General features: G+C 39.2%; 2 protein-coding genes across 2 annotated transcripts in view; both read left to right on the top strand.

Moving 5' to 3' along the window:
* COL24A1 (collagen type XXIV alpha 1 chain) overlaps positions 1-2,655 on the top strand; it is a 114,825-nt gene extending 112,170 nt beyond the window's left edge. Inside the window, exons 59-60 of the mRNA XM_066556038.1 lie at positions 470-685; positions 1,178-2,655. Of these exons, the coding sequence (XP_066412135.1) occupies positions 470-685; positions 1,178-1,324 (363 nt within the window). The 3' untranslated portion in view covers positions 1,325-2,655. The remainder of the gene's footprint in view (positions 1-469; positions 686-1,177) is intronic.
* A 557-nt stretch (positions 2,656-3,212) lies between these two features.
* Positions 3,213-19,522, top strand: part of ZNHIT6 (zinc finger HIT-type containing 6) — a 29,932-nt gene continuing 13,622 nt past the window's right edge. The window contains exons 1-8 of the mRNA XM_066556037.1: positions 3,213-3,577; positions 4,775-4,840; positions 4,927-5,033; positions 5,118-5,203; positions 6,435-6,538; positions 13,312-13,380; positions 14,160-14,240; positions 14,739-14,819. Coding sequence (XP_066412134.1) covers positions 3,213-3,577; positions 4,775-4,840; positions 4,927-5,033; positions 5,118-5,203; positions 6,435-6,538; positions 13,312-13,380; positions 14,160-14,240; positions 14,739-14,819 — 959 coding nt within the window. The remainder of the gene's footprint in view (positions 3,578-4,774; positions 4,841-4,926; positions 5,034-5,117; positions 5,204-6,434; positions 6,539-13,311; positions 13,381-14,159; positions 14,241-14,738; positions 14,820-19,522) is intronic.

Below are 19,522 nucleotides of genomic sequence, written 5' to 3'. Positions count from 1 at the left end.
TAAAATCAAAGTATACTTATGAACTTTTGCATTTTAATGGACTATCAGTATTGCCAGAACCTGTGGTCTAAGAAGACTAAACAGCAGACTGATGTGGCTTCAGTTAAAACACTGCTGCTGATATCTTTGTCTGAATCACAAAAGCATTTGTTTCAGTTTCCTTATTTAAAAATACTGTTTTGTGACCAGCTGTGTTTCAGCAGTGTTGTAAGCATCAGCAAATGTTTCTATTTAAGCTTTGAACATGTCCTATGGAAGCTTCTGTTTATAGTAATGCCTGTAATAGGACCTAACATTACCCTGAGGAATGCAGATGGTGCTGTTTTGGCATTGGCCCCGATGTATTTAAACATGTATACATGCTCCTGTGCCTGAACACCATCCTGCCATGTCCATGGCACTTTGTGCTGCTGAGCCATTCAGCTCAGTCCAGCTGTAAGCCTAACAATGCTTTTCTCTCGGAATTCAGCTGGAGTTTGGTGTTGGAAAAGTGCAGATGAACTTCCTTCATTTACTGAGCTCAGAAGCAACCCACAGCATCACAGTCCATTGTCTGAACACACCCATGTGGGGACTGACTGCAGCAGGGAGCCGGAAGACATCAGTTACCTTTAAAGGATGGAATGGTCAAATATTTAAAGCAAATACTCTCCTGGAACCTAAAGTGCTTCTGGATGAATGCATGGTAAATGCCTTTTAGCATCATATTATCAAAGGGAGGACAGAGGTACTGTTTAGACATTACTAACCTCCTGCAAATAAATAACAATCATTTAGATTCACATTCCTTAAAGCTTGCTTCTTTACATAGCTCTGCCTATGCCAGCCTTTAGATACTGAATTCATCATCTCTTCAAGGGTACAAGCAATTGCAATGATACAGGGTATCTATACTTGCATTGTGTCTCGTGTATTTTGAGAGTGTACAAAGACACTGCAGAGACATCAGCACAGAAACAGGGAGGTCCTCCAGGAAAATTTAGAAACAGTTACCCTCAAAATGAAACTTCAGGCTTCAGAAATGGCATTTGTTAAATTACACAGTTTCTTTAGGAACTGCTGAGAGAATAAATGTTTCTGTGCACTACTTCTCTTTCACTCTGTAAGCACAATTTTCATTTGTGTTTTGAAGCTCACCATTTATATGACTCTGATATGTTTCTCCTGTGTGTTTCAGATTGAAGATGGCAGCTGGCATAAGACCCAGTTCTTTTTCCACACTCAGGACACGAATCAGCTTCCAGTTGTTCAAGTTAATGCACTTCCTCACCTCAAACCAGGCCAGCAGCACTTCATAGAAAGTGGCTCCGTATGCTTCCTGTAAGATTTCTGTCCTAGGTTTCTTGTTGCATCCATATGGAGTGCTGCACAGATTGAATCAAAAGTAATGATCCATTGCAGGCAAAATTACTAGGAAACTGAAGAATCATTTCAAGTGTTGTTGGTTAAATAACCTCAGGAAGAAAAAGACTTCCTCCTAAGGAGAAATGACATTGGAAAAATAAAAGAAAGAAAGAAAATACTAAAGCGATTTTCTTAAAGTATTTAAAAATAAATTTCTTGGTGCTTTCTTGTATAATTTTCTGGAATGGAGTATCTGAACATGGAGTTTTTCAGGACATCAAGCATTCCTAGCAAGCTTTTTAACAGCACTGCACAAAAACCATCCTGAGGAAGGCTGGAGACGTGTGATACTGAGGAGCAATACCTGCTAATGCTCCTAAATGTGCAATAGCTTTTGTATGAAAAGTGAATCATGCCACAGTACAATAAGTCTTCTTTTCTTAACCATTGCTTTATTCCAGTCCTTGGTGGACACACATCTGAACAGATGGCACACTACCTCTTTGTGTTTCCTGTCCGTGTTGCCTTGGTGCTCTTCATAAGACAGGGCGCTTGTGGCCTTAGCAGAGATTATTTGAGTCCCTTTTTATCTTTCAGACTGTATGTGCTGGTTACATCAGGATATGTTTCTGTTGTGAAGGTACTTATTTTAAACCGTTAGTCACATACTTCACATAACTGAAAACATTATTTATGTGGATTTCTTGTTTAAAATATTTTTGTGTACTATTTTGGAAATGGTGTATAAGACAGCATATTGTATATGATGCATATAGTCAGAACAGTTTCTGTTACAGCCATTGTGAAAATCGTTGTAAGAAGAACTACCTAAAGTAGTTTTGACTTAAATTTTGCATTTCAGTTAACATTGCTAATGCCAAAGCCATCTTAAGATGATATATTCTGTATATATTTTGTAACTTCTGAAAAGATCTACTATAGTGTGTCTTCTGAATGGCTACTGTTAAATTATAATCAGCATTTCATCCTCTTAGAAATTCCATTTTTTTTTTGCAAAATTTATTAGATCATTTTGGGTTTTTAAAATTAAGCTTAAAATGTTCAGTGAAGTTTTTGTTTTGGCTTGTTTTTTTGTTGTTTTTTTTTTTTAAAGAACAGTTTTACCATTAGGAAAAGCACTCTTTATATTGATATGCCTCTATCTATTATCAATTCAAAGTGTGCTCAGCAGTACACAGCAAGGTGATACCAGACTGTATTTGAGGAGCCTGGGAGTGTTCAAACAACCTGTCTGTCTTCATCTGCAGTGAACCACACCACCAAAGTATAATAAAATAAGCTTCCAAGCTATCTCTTTGTCTTTTACTATTCTGTTTCATATTGTATAGGTCATTCTTAGAAATGATGAAAATCCTCTAGAAGAGCACTTTCCTTAGGTGGCAGTGTTTCCCTTCCCAAGGGGAAATGCACATGCTCTGTGCAAGAGAATACTGACAGAGGGACAATGTTTGCTTTTACAAAGTAATGTATGTCCACATCCCATCTTACATTTTGTAGCAAAGCATCATTTTTGACCACTTTGACAAAAATCTGATAAAACAAAAAACAAAGCAAGATTACAGAAGGATGAGAAAATGTCTCACTTTTTGTATTTTCAAGATCAATACACTGACATCATGATTTTACATTTGCTCTGAGTTTGGCTTTGGAGGTGATATTTTGGCAAATGTTGGGGGTGTTTTCTAAGATTATAATTTTAAAGAAAATGTCTGCTTCATGTATATTTTTATTCGTCTCACTGCCCTATTTTTGGGAGTTTTTAATTTCAGGAAATCTCTATTTTAAAAGCAAGGAGTTTAAAGTCTTATAAGGCTGCTCGGATGTGCATTTCCACAGCTGAGGCAGAAATGCACGCCCCACGCAGACAGCGGGACGGCGGCCGGTGCGGCGGGACACGGACAGGTAAGGAGCGACGCCCGGTGTCACCTGGCGGGGCACCGTGCTGCTGTGCGGCGCAGTGCGCGGCTCGGGAAGCCTCCTCTGGGCTCTGGAACGCCTTCCTGGCTGGAACATTGGCCCCCGAGCCCCGCAGGCCCCGGCGCGGCGGCTCCGGGCCCGCCCCGTGCGGCTGCGCTGGGGCTCGCGGCCGCCAGGCGGCGCAGCAGAGGCCGCGCAGGCCCGTGAGGCCCCGCGGCGCGGTCATGGCGGAGCGGGACCAGGACTGGGACGGGCCCGGGCGGGCGGCGGGCGGCGGGAAGATGTCCCTGCACAGGTACGGCATGGCGGCGGCAGCGGCCGCACGGGCTTCGGGAGCGCCTTCCGCGGGTCTCGGCGGGTGGCTCTGTGCCCTGCAGCCCCGCGCGGGTGAGGCCCGAGCGAGCGAGGGGCTGCGCGCTGCCGCCGCCCGGGGCAGAGCCTCGCTGGAGCGGTGTGGGCAGCGGGCACCGCTGAGATCCTGCAGAGAGGGGAAGGGGAATCCCTGTTCAGAGTAACTCCCCGTTGCTGGTTTGCAATGTTTGAAACCCTTTTCCCCGGTTCTTAGAATGGCTTTGTACTGCTAATTCACAGCTCTCGTCAGGCGATGGTATTGCTGGGCTTGTCCTTCAGGCCCTCGCTAGCAGCAAACAGCGAGCACGTGGTGGGGAGAGGAAGACAACTGGGTTAGGGCTGGCATTTATCGCCTAGGAGTTGAAAATGGTGCGTTTGTATATTCGCACAAACTTTTCTGAAGTGGGGGAACTGTTATTTCTCTTTTCTGTTTGTTAGATTTAAAATAAGAGTGATGATATAGAGACCTTTTTCTTAAGAGTGGGAGAAACAGCTGTTTTGATAGCCTAGTTAAAAACGTGTGGTCATATTTGTAGAGGAATATAATTTTTCACTGGTATTTATTAGTTAAATTGATAAGTCTTACATATTGTGCCTGAAAGGTTCCCTGACTTTGGAGTTTGCCCTGCTGATAGCCAGAAGTTGTTTGGCTGACCATGTTGTCATGCTCTTTTTGTTCCAGTGAAAAAATGGGATGCATTTTTCAGGGTTTAGTGTGAATCCATGAGACTTACTTTCCGTGTGCCTAAAGCTGGGAGTATTATAAGCCAGCCTGGTATAGTGCACAGTACAGGTGATGCAGGAGGAGAAAAGCACAGGTCACAAAGCATAAAGGCTGATAAAGGCTTGCTCTGTTTCCAGCTCTTCAGTTAGCATGTGGGATTTTTTTCTTTCATGCATCTACAGTGTTGTAATGTGTGTGTGTTTGGAGATACTCTCCATGGCTTGTGTTGTTTTGTCTGCCACCTTTCCTAATCCAGCATATTTGTATTTTCTCTCTCTCTTTTCAAGGTGCACTAAAATAGCTTTTCCTGAAAATGCTGATGGATGGCCTAGTGCCTGGTTTTTGAGCAGGCAATTCTATAGGCCAGTGAGGTGCAAAAATGCGCCCTTATTGAGAAGTATTTTTTACTTCTTTCAGGTGTGAAACCTGTAGCAAAGAAGCAGCCAAGTACAGATGTCCACGATGCATGAAATATTCGTGCAGGTATCTGTTATCTGAACTAAATAGTTTTGATTATTTCCCCATTCATGTGCTGAACAAGTTAATTCCTTTTTTTTTTGTCATTTCAGCCTGTTGTGTGTAAAGAAACATAAGCTTGCACTGAGCTGTAATGGAGTCAGGGATAAAACAGCGTTTGTGTCTGTAAATGAATTTACTGACTTGAACCTTCTGAGTGGTAAGAACATACTGTGTGTGTTCTAAAACTCACTGGTTTTACTAGGCTGGCACTACATTTTTCTTTGTTCCATTTAACCTTCAGATTATCGTTTCCTGGAAGATGTGGGAAGGACAGCTGATGCTGCTGCTCGACATTGTATTGTGCATAGTCCAGCAACAAAAAGACTTGTAAGTTTTAGATTCTCCTTTTGCTCTGTTGGAATTAGGGTTGGCTACCTTTGAATTCCCACTGAGGTAGTCCTAGTCCAGATTCCAGAGCTGGTACCTCTCTTATGAAGGTATGAATGACCCCGAATTTTAGAGCCAGAAATCAAAAGAAATCTCTAGGTTATGCAGCAATAGTATTGATGCCTACATCCAGTTGCTTGGGAGGAAAGATCACTAACATTTCTTAAAATTTATGTATGACCACTGTTGCTGTTGGATGATAGATGTGTGTTAGGAAAGTCTGTTTCCTTACACCGCCACAACTTTTGAATTTTTAAGTACATGCTTCCCAGGTAAACAATGGATTTAATAATAGCCTAGAAATTGTTATGTGGTTCCCTATATACCAAATGAAGATAACTAGAGCTCTTCAAAGACTAAGTCTAAGCAAGAGTGACATAAAAGATAGCCTTCTAAGGGAGAATGGGTTTTTGCTTAAGCTCTTTCAGCAGCCAAGCACACTCCCCAAACTAGAACCAATGAACAAACAAACAAAACCCAAAAAAGCCCAACCAACTCTACTCCAAAATATTTTGACTCATTGATAAATCACAAAAAGGTATCAAGGCCATTTTGTTTTCTAGTCTTGTGAAGATACCTTGAAATATAGCCCTACACTCAGGGCTCACGTTGATGACAGAATAAATTCAGAAGATTCCAGCTTCCTCTCTGGCTGGAGTAATATTCTGTGTGTGTGTGTATTGAGCACTGTGATGTCCTGGAAATGTGTGCTGAAGAGGGTGAGATGCTGCATGGGTGCCAGTTTTAGGGGTGTGGTACTGGGCATGTTAATGGGATGCTGCCATTAGTGGTACCTTCAAATCAGAATTTGGCAGTGGCTTGTGTGTCCATTCTGCCAGCAGGTTTGTAACCCAGAAAGCATCCCTGTGGTGGTATTACACCCACAGTGGTCACACTGCGACTTTCATGGTATGTTGAAGAACTTCTGCTATGAAAAGGTCATTGGCATGTTCTTTTTTAATAGTAAAAAAACTTACAGAAAAGTTTCAGAGAGTTTTCTAGGTGTAGTTAATTTTTTTCATTCGGGATGGTTTTTTAAAAATTAGAAGTATTTCATTAAATATGGCCTTTTCTATAATATTCTCATAATTCCTGTCAGCTTTTTATTGTTTAATTTTCAGGGGGTTTATATATTCAATTATTTTTTTTAATGTTTTTTATTTTTTTCCAGTTATACTGCTTGAGGAACAAAGCTCGAGGGTGCAATATTGAGCTAAAAACACTGCCTGTTGGATTCACAAAAAGAAGAGAAAATTCTACCACCTTCAATTCCATGTGAGTCTTCAGCTGGTTACAGTCAGCAATATGTGGAGCATATAGTGATGAGAATTTGACTTCATACCAATATGCTTGCTTTGAAATCTGTTAGATGCACCTTGTTTTGCTGTTTAATATTTCATGCTTTACGTTTTCATTTTCTTTAGGCTTACATAATTCATGCTTTATTTTGAATGCTAACACTGGATAACGGAACAAAGAATCAGTGCTGTTGTGATCTTTTAATTAACACTTGAGTTTTTTTTCTGGAAAAAGAAAATGCTTCTTTGGAGGTTTTATGATAGAGGATTGATTGATGTAGAAAGCTTGCACAAATCCCTGTCTCTGAAAAGGCTGACTTAAATCTGAAGAGGTGCTTCAGTACCCGAGTTGGATTCTGTGATGGGAGCTGCTGTGCTGGGGAAGGGAATGTTTGATACAGCACAGTTTAGAGAGACAAGTGCAGACAAATACAAATTCAGGAAGAAAGCTAAAGAAAATCCAACTATTTCATCCTTTATCCACGCTGAGGTTTTTCTCTAATGTACAGAGATTGTATTTTAAAGTATTTTCACAGTGAAAGTGAAAGAAATGAAGAAGTATTTCATTGTGACAGGAATCAGGTCTGCAGTTCAGCTCAGTGGTATCCTGGGGTCAAATAAAAATGCCTTCTCAGCATCTCACAGCAGTGACATCCCTGATGGCTCATATGCCCATGATGGCTCCTTTACTTGTTTTGTTCATGGTCTCAGTTTTGGTGGCCATTTATGTTTTCAGAATGTGTTTGCCGTCTGTTCTGGGAGCTGTGCGCTCCACGGTGCTGGTCTCTGGGTGGCCACCAGAGGTCTGTCTCTGAAAGAGTAATAACCCACCTGGAAACTGCTCAACACACCCACCTGGGTCGTTGCGGCTGCTCTAGGGAAAAACACAGGCAGGTTTGGTTTTGTAGATTTTAGCAGAACGTTAGACATCAAATAGATGTAGAAGTGTAACCTTTTAAAGTGACATATTTTACCAGTTCTGTTAGAGAAAATCCAGACTGTGGATGTCACAGGAGTTCATGACACCCATAACATTTTGTTGAATATCACATTGAAACGAGGTAAAGCTGTGCAAATAGTCATATATCCATTATATGAGCTTAGGACCTGACAGTGCTCAGGGTCTGGTGTGTCCCTCTCCTGTAGATGTGAGCCCCTTCTCATGCTGTTTGTCAGCCAAGATTTGTAGACAGATTGCTCCAGAGGGTGGAGGCTGGAAGCTGCTCAACATGTGTGCGTGGAAAACTGAGAACAGCTTCTCCTGTGTCCTCCTGACACTCTCCCTGCAAGCCAAGCTCTTGGGCAGTACAAGGCAGGAACGAGAGCAGTCCAGAACTAGGAAGTACAAGATGTATTCTTGTGTCATCTCCTGCCTGTGCCAGCACTGGAGGACACATCAGTGTTGTTTTGAAGTGTTAGCCAGACTCTTCACTTCCTGGATTCCATGAGTTTGTTTGCTAAATCCCATGTTGTGGAAGTATACGTGCCAATGCTGGGCAGCACATGGGTTAGACTGATGTGTAAAATTGAATATCTAGGTAATGGAGGGTCATTAGAAAGTAGTGTCTGAGTCCAGAGTGTGAACTCATGGTGCATCTGACTTCTTATTCATAAATTATTTTTGAAGTGCTGCTTCACCCTACATTTCCTGTGGTGCCTCTCTTTTCAGTACAGCTGAGAGTTGCCCACTGGATACATCCTTCCATGGAGCTGATGGGGTGAATTGCTGGGATAGGGGACCTCAGGGAAAAGGGTGAAGGGTGAGGCCAGGCTGAAACCAAGGGCAGGAGCACCAACTGGGAAGCTCCAGGCAGCAGGTCAAACAGGAAGAGGGGAATGAGCTTGCAAGTCCATGGCTCCTGTTTCCTGGCAGGCGGCGATGTCGTGAGACACTGAAATGGGGCAGTGCAGTTCCCCGAGCTCTGCAGCTTGTGCTGCCCTACTCCAGGCCTCCCTGCTGCTTGCGCTGTCACAGACATCTCCAGCCAGCTTCCTCCACACTCCACAGCATATATCTCCCAGACCAAATCCTTTTTACCTCTCCTCCCCACCAAGAGGGGTCAGAGGTCTACAAACCTCTCTTGCAGCAGGCATGCTTGCAGCCTGGGAGCATTTGATCAGAGGGGTATATGTAGGAGGAGGAGGAAGTTCTTACATTAACTCACCTCTTCAATGTAATTGTGAGAAAAAAATACAGTGTGGAGATTTGGGGACTAGCAAAATTTAAGAGATCATTATTGTTACACTTTGAGGTACACCTGGAAGCTCTAAAATGTCAGCTCTAATCCTTAGCTAGGTAGAGATAATTACAGTTATTGTTTGAAGTGTTGATTATGAGAATGTAGCAAGGAGTTTTCTGAGCTGGGTTTTGACTTAATATAACACTGCTAGAGCTGTTAAACTTGAGTTTAGTTGTTACTTAGTACATAGGTTTGCTTGCCTTCTTGGACCCATGAAGAAGAAAGTTAAGTTGCTAAAGGAAGTCAGTATTATCCAAACCTATATGAGCTGAATGCCCAGTACTTCAGTTAAACATCATTGCATTCTGACAGAGTACTGGGTATTGTCAGATGAAAGGATAACTGGTCTGTCATTAAACTTCATGTCCTTTTAATCACTTATGAATTCAAAATGAAAGAGACAGGAAATACTACAGTATTTGCACATTGACGTAAGATATCCTGTATACTAATATTTTAAGAATACTAATTGCTAAATTGAAACAGAATCATCACTGAATCACTATCTTTGACAGGCTGCCAGTGAAATACTTCTGTAGAGCCAGAAATGCTGTTGATATCTTAAGATGTGATGAATTTGGAATTTTTGTCAATATTTTAGTTTGCATATATATAAACATATATTTCAAAACATCTTCTAAACATGTTTAAAACAGTTCTACTGCATCCTAGACAAAACTGAGAGGAAATGCTCAGAGGAAGCCTAAATAAGAAAATCAAGCTTTATGAGATATTTAATATATTTTTAAAGAAATGCATAAATATTAGACACTTCCATAAATCTACCAAGGCACTTAACAGGTATGTCCAAGTCCAGAATCCTTTTTAGATCAGTCCTTTAATTCCCAGCAGCTGTACTGTCTGCAATCACAATTTTTTGAGCATCTTCTTAGGTACTGCTGTAACTGTAAAGGTGGTGCAAATTTTTGCAGTTGTTCTGAGAGCCTGCTGGAGGAGACAGCCACTTTGTATATACTGCTGCTGTCTTTGTAACATCAGAAGTAAAAATGTTTCCATTGTTGCTGTGAAAAATTTTTAAATCATCTATATGTAATTCTGGGGGAACTACAGTTGATGACAAAGCAAGTTTTTGGAAGTTTTAGGAGAGATTAAAGGTAGATAGTCACTTTTTGTAAAACTGTAGTTGTGAAACAGCCTGTGCAGTTCTGAAAGTATTTTTTATCTACATCTCGTGTAGGGAGAGAGGTGCTTGGCTCCCCTTTTCCCTCTGATCCATTTCCATGCTTCTGAAGTAGCCAGAAAATGAGATGAAACCAAGCAGGGCAGGGATGGGCTATGATGCTGCTTTTACTGACATCACTGATGTGCTAGTGCTTCACCCAGATCTCTGCTCTTTTGTAGTTTTAAAGTCAGTGCCTTGATATCCAAAAAACCAGGGCACTGTTGGAGGGGCATTCCATGGCAGCAGAGTGGCATGGAATGCTTCATGGAGTGAGCTGTTACTCAAATGCAGATAACTTATACAATTAGGCATTTTCATTTAGAAAATGAACATACTACATGTCCATTGTATTTGAAGAAAATACTGCCCCAGTGAGCCATAAGGGAAAATGAAGTCAGTGAGATCTGGAGCCAGGATATCTAACTTTGATCAGAACTTGTTGTGAAGCAGTCTTGATAGCATCTACAGCTGACATCAAGTCCTCTGGGCACACATCAGTGATGGTGAGGGAGGCTTCACTTCAATAACTGGCACCCAGCAGGTTGTTTTTCAAGACTTCATTATATAGTGAAGAGAATGAGGCTATTCCTGTTCCAAGCTTCTTTTTTTCTTGCCTACTTCTATCCTGTTCTTAAACTGTCTTACCTCTTTCTGCTTGCCACTTACTTCCAGACTCTTCCAAAGAGTACTTTGAAGAGAGACTAAGACATTAATTGCCAGTTATGGTATTAGTTTGCTGAGAAAAAAATCAACATTTGTTTTATCAAAGTGGAATTTTTTGATGAGAAATGAGCTTTTTAACTTCAGCTTCCCTGATTCACAGCACTTTCTGTGCCCTATTCCATAGACAAGATTGTGCCTGGAAGGGGAAGGGAGGGCGGAAGTGAGAGAAGAATCCTCTAAGCTGATTTTACAGCTGCAGTGATGAGCTGAGTCTGCCTCGGTGAGCCCACAGGGAATCAGCCTTGCATGTGAAATGAGGATGTGCTGTGTGACTGCCATTTACAGACACATGTAGAGGTTCCTAGCAACAGGTAGCAGATAGCTAGAAGTTCTTTTTGGAGTGTTTCTTTTTCAGGTGCCTGTGTTAGAGACAGTCCTTGGGCCATGTACATATTTCTGTGAGCTGTGTCATGCTTTGTCTCTCTCATGCTTTGGCTGTCTTGATATAAAGATCAAAGTGTCACAGAAAGGGTCACTTAGAATAGATGAACATGGTCTGTTTGAAAAAATTGTGGAAGATGGTGAGTTAAATGAAAACATGGCACCAAGCCTCAAGTTAGTTAATAACATAGAACAAAACCTTCATCTGAACAGTCCTTATAAACTTTTTAATAAATGTGCCCATCACATAAGTGTTTCCTTCAGCTAATGTTGGTGACCCTATTTCTGTGTCTAAAGCTTACTAACTTTTACTAGTCTCCTTGGGAAAGTGCTTTGAAATAACACCATTCTGTGTTAAATGGCAGATATTAACATGTTTGAGAGGAATCACAAGCTTGTTAATCACAAGGGAACTGAACTGGTTACATAACCTTAGGGATATTCCAGTTTGCTCTGTGTGTATGGTAACGTTGGTGCTTCTCTCAGCTGTCAAGATAAGAATTGCAAAACCTTGTTTTACCTACCTTGTAGAAAACTCCCAAAATTCCACTCAGTGGTTTTGAGTTATTTCAAAACATTTTGCAGTTTGGTAATTTAGGACTGTCATACCAATATACAAAAGAGCATAAAATTCATGGGCCCAAATACTATGTCAACTTCTGGTTATATATATGCTATATGATTAATAATGTTTTCTGTGTTACCCTCCAGCTCTGGCTGTACAGTCTTCTTACCTCTTCCAGACCTGATGTTCTCTGATTCCACATTCTCATTCTCTATCTTAACAAACATGAGCAGAAAGAAGGGAGGAATCACAAGGCGTGCTGCACAACTCTGCTGAGGCACATATTGTTTTGGGGACCCTGGACTTCATCAATTTATTTTATTCTAATTATTACTTTCTTGGAGCTGGGGGTTCCTGCTTGCTCTTTTTTTGCTAAATATTAATACATGTGATTTTACTTATACTCCAGAAAGTGTAGTTCAGTTGTAAAACTCACTTCTCCTAGGAACAACTAGGTAAGAGAATTATCAGAGTTAATTGATTTTAGCAGCTAAGTTTACTGTTTTGCTAGTGGATGCACATACGCTTCTCTCTGCAGCCAGCTAGAACCTGCTGGATAATGTTTCATTGGCCTGATAAACAAATTAATCAACATGTTGGAACAACACTGTGTTTACTTTTTATTGTAGACCAGAATCTTTGCATAACTGAAGGTGATTATCCTGGATGCAATGATTCATCATCATAATGTTCTAAAAAGCAGTTAAAAAAAGACACCATTAGATATCCCTGTGCCTCACAGGTGTTTGTGCTCCAATTTCTAAATCTTTGCTGTTTGTCATGAGTGTGAATTTCTGAACCAGAGCAAAAGGCCAGGAACCTACCTTTTAGATTAGGGAATCTTTTTCCCTAAGCTTTCTCCCATGGAATTCTTTCAGAAAAGTTTCTGCAGACTTTCTGCAAGTGAGCAAAAAGGCAAATAGAGACTGCCTGATGTAGCAAAATTCTCTAGAAATACTGCCTAGATTGATACTGCTCTTGAGCTGTGCTTCAGTAGCTTCTGTTCTCAGGTATTACTTATGCTAGCTGGAGAGGGAAGATGATCCTAAAAATAGCAACTGACATACAGAAGAAAGGAATGTGACATCACTTTGTCTCTACCAGAAGTTTTACAATCTTTCTGTAAAATGTTTGTTCTTTCTAACTTCTCTTATCCATGTTATGCCAGAAGGCAGCTTCCTTCCCTGGCCATGACACATTTTCTATTGAGGCCGTAATTGCTGGAAGAAGTTGAGTCCCCTGTGTTCTGTAGGACCCAGCCTCACCTGGGACTCTGGCTATTATTGTTACACAGGTTTGGTAATATGTCCTGGGTGATATGCCAAAAAGCAGTTTCCTTTTCTGAAATTAAAGGGCAGCTGGACTCGCTTTTAAAATGTGAAATACTGTTGATCAGTTAATTGGTGATATCTTAATATATTTGTAAGGAACAGATTTTCATTCCATGAGGATTTGAAATTTAACAGGATGTGGGAGCATTACATCTTTCAAAGGACATCTCAGCTTCTCTGCATGCCCCTTTTACTCTTTGAAGCCATTCAAAATCTTAACTGTGTATTTTCTTCTGCACCTATGCTGTAGGTTACCAAGCTTTATCACAGAAAAAAAATTGTTGTTACCAACTAAGGCTAAGAATATGCATTTCTTTTTGTTTTCAGGGAGAACAAGTTCTACTGGCATTTGAAGCTCATATTTCCTCACTGTCATGCTGAATACACTTTAAAAGGGTACAGAGCTTTAAAAAATATTTTATAAAGTTTCAATTAATCTGCTGAAGTTGAACTGCAAAATATTTTAATCAGTTCTTACTGAGTTCTGTTATACAGGGTAAACTCAGGTATTGATTTTAGTCTTAAATAAAAGAGCATTTCAATCTAAAAAATATTGAAAGTTGTGTAGTCCTTTTCTCTCTGAAAGCTAGCAGACTTTCTAAATCAGGCATAATGTTTGTTAGTCCTTTTCTCTGTGTAAATAGAGAGTTTGTATATTCATAATAGTAGTGCCCCTGCACCTGACATACTCTCTTCTCATGGAGCAGATGTTCAGCACAATTTGTCACCCCTCCTCACCTGCACTCTGGAACTGACCTTCATACAGGGTGAAATGGTTGCATTGTTTGCTTTGTAGGAAAGTCCACAAACACATTTTGAAAAGGCAAAAAATAAATAAGCTTTTATTGACAAATGTTTCTCCTTTTTTCCTAGCCTTAAGGGAGATGAGAATTATGTGTTGTCTGCTCCTAGGGCTATTGGAACAGCATGTTTCTTTGCAGAGTTAGAAACTGGAGATATGCATCTGTTTACTCCTCATACGTGCCTGTGAAATCCCAGTGCTGAAACTGAGATAAAGCTGCCATATCTGTGCAGTATTGATGCACACTTATGATCCTCCCATGAGCTACTCAGCTGTGCCACTGTAGCATGCTAATATACAGGTGACTCACAATAGATATTTGTGTACATGATGAGGGATGTCTCACATGCTTGATTTCTATCTTTGCTGAAAGGGTGCCTGACGATAAAACACTTGCTGATATCCTCAAGCCATACATTGATCCAGTGGAGTCAGATCCTGTAGTGTGTCAAAGGTGGGTATTGAATAACTTTCCTGCCTCGTTGATCTAATGCACTAATAAAAGGGAATGGTTCTGAATACATGGCTTAAATTAGCTGCACTATCAGCTTGCAGTGCTGAGTTCCCAGTCAGCAGTACATCTTTAATTCCTGTGACATCCTTACATTCACCAACCAACTAACCCTGGGGTCCAGCCACCAAATTTAAACCAACAAAAAATTAAGAAATTGACTCATGGCATAAAGACCAAATAAAGCAACTGTAATTCTGAAAAATGTAACCATAATTAACTTCAGTAGAGGTGACAGTAAACCTTCAAAATAATTAGAAAAACATGCTAATAATTATAACCCTCATTTATAGAAAACACCTGGTATTTGACAGATTATTGTTTTAATGAAAATTACATCATTTTGGCTGTTGATTATGCATAAGAGATCCATCTCTTATGGATGACAGGAAGAAAAGTCATTGTACATAATTTCTGCATCTTTGCTGCTTTTTTTTTCAGATTAAAAATCTATACAGCATCTCCTCAATCAGATGTACGAATTTTAATGAAAATAGAAAACAGGAGCCGAAACTCTGTCAGGTAAGGTGGTTCTTCAGTTTATGTGCTTACTAATTAAAAATAACAAGAAGATTTAACACATTTCTTAGTGTGTAATAATCTCCAGTATTACAATTGGAGATTACATAATCTCATGGATTAAACTTCAGTGAGTTATAAAAATGATTTGGCAAAAATGCTAATTCTTTGTCTTTTATAATGTCAGCATTGACATTTCAGTGCAATTATTGAGTGAGTGTGCCTGTACCTAAACTGCTTCAGGAGCAGTCCATGTCCATGTAACAGAGCACAGGTCTGTGTTAAAATGCTAAATAATTGTATTGACCCAGAGAAATGCATACATCAATTTCTTTCTGGAAGTTCTGCTGTGGATATGTTAACCTCCCAGAGGGAGAGAGGGAGTTGAAGTGATCATCAAGGAGACTTATCTTTTTAAATTAGTGCAGCAAAAATTATGTGTTTATCACAATCCAGTCACTGCATTTGAAATTACACATTTTTCTCAAAGTTACTTGCTCATCACTCTTCATGTTACCATATTTCTGGGTGTGGGCTTTTATGTCTTCAGAATTCAGACTTGTGCAGAATTGTTTTTTTTTTTTTTCAGAACAGACAATAATCTTGAACTTCAAAATTAAGCTTCAAAGAAATATTTTTTGCTGAAATATTTTATTCTGAACACTCCACCCTGTTGTCATTGTTGCTGAAAAGGATATGTAGCAGCTTAGTAGCATAATTTACTGTGGTTCACTGGTGATTCCTAGTTAGGCATCTGAAATTACATTTTTGTCTTCAAATGTAACAAATGTAAATAATATGCTTCCCTAAAATATAATACATTATTTCTAAGGGGGAAATAAGGATATATTGTAAGAATTTTAGCTGTAACTTAGCTTCCAGTTTATACTGGGGATTTTTCCCAGTAATATTAAAAAATGTGCAATGTACTTTTCAATTCAAATTCAAATGCAAACTCTTAATGATTTTGATTGATTTTTTTCTCTTTGCAATCATTATTTGATATATGGTTGTAATGTTTGCCATCAGAATCACCAGCTAGAAACCTGTTGTTTTTAAGTGAATTTGAAGATACAGAGCCCTGATTCTTATATGAGGTTGATAATGAGGTTGGAGTAATTGGTATTTATCCCACTTAGTGAATGTAAAGTTTAATGTACAGGAAAACAAGTAGAAGGTTAAAATAGATGTGTATCTTGACTTGAGAACTGCAGTTCCTCACTTGGAAATTTTGTGAATCTCTTCATATAAGTTTGTGGTGCAGGCCCAGCTGGGGCAGTGCAGACAGGTCAAGAAAACAGCATACTGAAAAAAAATTCCTCCTGTGGAAGGAAGGAACAAAGTTTGTTTGAAATGGTGGGACTGCTATGTCAGCATAAAGTCACTTCTGTCAACATAAGCTGTGTCTGTGGCAGCAGGCGCTCAGAGCGCTTGTTGTGACAACGGCTCTGGGAGGGAATGCAGATTTTTACTGTAAAAATCATTACAGATAAGTAAGAGAGAATTTGTTTTGATTTTTTATCCTTTTGGTTCCTCGTCCCTAAGTTAATTGGAGAGTATTGGCTTGTACTCTATGAATCAATAGCTGGAATTGCAGTGGAAGTAATTGTGATTGAAACATGACCAGCTTGCTGCTTAGTGATCTTCCCTATGGATCAAAAATGGAGTGGAAACAGAGCTCCCTCACCTTTCTTTATCTATGTTTCTTTAACAGTGGGAAGTGTTAACTGCTGGTTTGTGTAGTCTTGAGCACCACTGTCAGCTCAGTGTAATTTCTCACCCTGTGCCTCCTCATTCTGCGTGGTTTTAGGCTGTATATTCCTGTATGGCAAAATGCTCTGCCAATGCACTTTGAGGGCAGACTGAAGGAGTAGGATTGATGTAGGCTACTGATACACATAAGTCATGAATGTTTGTTATCTACAACTCCTGTGCCCACCAGAAAAATTTCTTCTCCACAAGCTGATAAAAGATAGAAAAGTTGAAAACATATAACATATGTTTTTACATCGAATGTTGGTTTTAGGCTTAGCACCTTAGAACCTTCTGGAAAAAAATCCTTTTCATAGTTACAATTTTGTATTATTGAGGCAGTACAGTGGTGTTTCACAGAGTATCTAAACAGGATTATAAAATGTTAGTCTTCTAGTTCTAAGATAAGTATGTTACAGAAGGATTTTAGTATTTCCTGCACTTGTTTATGAAACAGGAGTTAGTGGTTTAGCTTTGGCTGTTTTCTGTGTTTCACAGCAAATCATCCTTTTAGTTTGAAGGTCCTCTGTAGAATGCTTTAAATTTTTGAGGTTTTATTTTTTTCTTTCTCCAGAAATATAAATTAGCCATGAAGTACTGATTTCTGCTTTCTCACAGGAGTTCTGTGGAACTTCTGCACACTGGTGTGCTGATATCATGGATAGCTGCCAAACACGGTCCTTGCTTTCTTCTTGCTATGTGTCTTAAATCATCAGTGGTGACAGTTCGTAGAGAACTTTATGATAAGTTCTTTTTTCTGTCTTCTCGAAAACCAGCTTGTAAGAATTGCTGTCAGTATGAATTGGTAACACTCCACAGTTAATTGGGGTAACCTAAAGCATAATTTCTCCTCCTGTCTTCTCAGCTTTAACTGTCATTTCATGCTCTGTAACTCTTAGTTTCACTTGGTTTATCTTCTCATTTGCTACACTTAGTTCATGAAGAATCTTGCAAAGGAGAGTTTCAAAAAACAAGCATTACATAACTCTCGTCTTCGTTTAAAACCTTTTGTTTTTAAATGAAGTTTGGAAAAAATCTGCCTTTGAATGGGTCAGAATACTTTTCCATTTGGGTACTGCTTGCTTCCATCACCTGTTATGCAATATTTAGTTAGTGTTGGTGTCAATTCTCTCCTTGGCTGTAACTATTCCAAGGAAGGTTTAACTTCTGCCTCTTGGATGATTTTTATAGTCTACATTCTTTCATAAAGTAGTATTTTCTTTCTTCTGGATAAATTAGTGTCCTGACTGTCTTCAGACCTTTATTTGGATGCCTTCAAAGTGACTTCATATGGTAAGAGTATTGCTTTTTCCAGTAAGGAAAGGAAAGGTGCAACAGCCAAATTACACAGTGTGGTTTGGGAAATACCCCTTCTCATTTTCCTGAGAATATCCTTATCAGGTTTTGTGTAGCAAAAAAAACCTAAACAAAAACAGCCAGCAGCCCTTCCAAAATCAAAAAGATTATTGGTCTTTTTCATTAGTAAGTTAGATTGTTTTGTAGCTGCAGATACTTAATGAGAAATTATTTACTCAGTCTTATCATGTAAGATGATCCTATTTGTATAAGAAAAATAACTGCAACTTAAACTTAATTTGAAGTAGATACTTTCAGAGACAATTAAATAAATCTAAATGAGGTTAAACCACAAAAATTTAATATCTTTTATTGGGTTCAGTAACATCTTGCATGAATCTTGTTTAGAAAGTTGACACTTTAATCACATATATAGGATTTAATAGAATTGAAAAATAATGCTTTCTTAAACATCAGTGTTAGGTCTTATATATAGTAATATTCTTTTTTGGCCTATTCAGAGTAGCATGTAAGCATTGTTTCAGAATAAGTTGTTGCAGAAAACTTTTTGGTGATTGGAAGGTCAGAGTATGCACTAGCAGAATAGTTAGGTGCCTGGAAAATATGGTCTGGTTGGCTTTAAGAACTTTGCAAAGCCCACTGCTTTCAGTAGAGCAAATACATGAAGGAGCTGGAGTACAGAACTGTGCCGGACTATATCCTGTCACTTTCCTGTTGTAAAACTGCCACATCATACAGGAATGGATACAGAATCAGTTGTAGAATTGTTTTCTGTATCAGAAATACTGGTGTAGCTCATGCTTCAATTACTCAGAAAGCAAAAATACCAAAAGGATTTTTGTGCCAATTCCAACATCAAGGAGCTTCTTAACTGTCTGTGGTGGCACTGGCTGGGGCACATGAGAATAATGGCATGTTTGGCACTTAATTCTTGTGGACCACAGGGAAGAAAATCTGCTAAACAAGTATCAGAGGTTCTCCTCTAATAAATGCCATTGTTTTATGGTGGTGAACACTTCTTTTGCTTTAACTGATTTAATTCAGTTGCTTTCCAGAAGGCTGGATGATGTTAGTAATTTTGGATCACTTCCCTGTCTCAAGATCAGCTGGCAGAAATGAAAGTTATTTCCTTGGATGACTTAGCTCTGTGCTCAAAGAGAATTTTCTTTTGTAGTCTATTGTTTTTAAATAACTATGGGTTAGATCTCATCAGTAGGTTGCAGTAGTCGCAGTAATAGATTCAGGAAGGTGAAGCTTTTTGTCTTAGTATGGGCAAATAAAGCCAACATACTTTTGGAAAATTATCCTGGAATTCAAAAAGCAGTAGAAATGTAATGGAACCACATTTTTTAATGTAGCATTTAGATTATTCATTTCCTTATCTTTAAAAATGTCTATTAGATACTTGTGTCAGTTACTTTAGGATTGTTTTAAAAACCCTGTTATTGAAATATGTTGACAGTAGCTTTAAGTGTTGAGCTGTTTATGTTTTCCTTAGACACTTCCTTCTGCATTATCATTTGTGAATAACTTCATGTAAAACCAAGAGAACTTAGAGTCTTTGCTTTCTGCTTCTCACACATAACTCAGTTTCTTTTAAAAAGAAACTTCATCTTGCAGAGCAAGTGTGCTAGAAT

The sequence above is a fragment of the Molothrus aeneus genome, chromosome 9, assembly GCF_037042795.1.
Source record: "Molothrus aeneus isolate 106 chromosome 9, BPBGC_Maene_1.0, whole genome shotgun sequence".
In the NCBI taxonomy this organism is placed as follows: domain Eukaryota; kingdom Metazoa; phylum Chordata; class Aves; order Passeriformes; family Icteridae; genus Molothrus; species Molothrus aeneus.
This window is presented reverse-complemented; position numbering and strand designations above follow the sequence as displayed.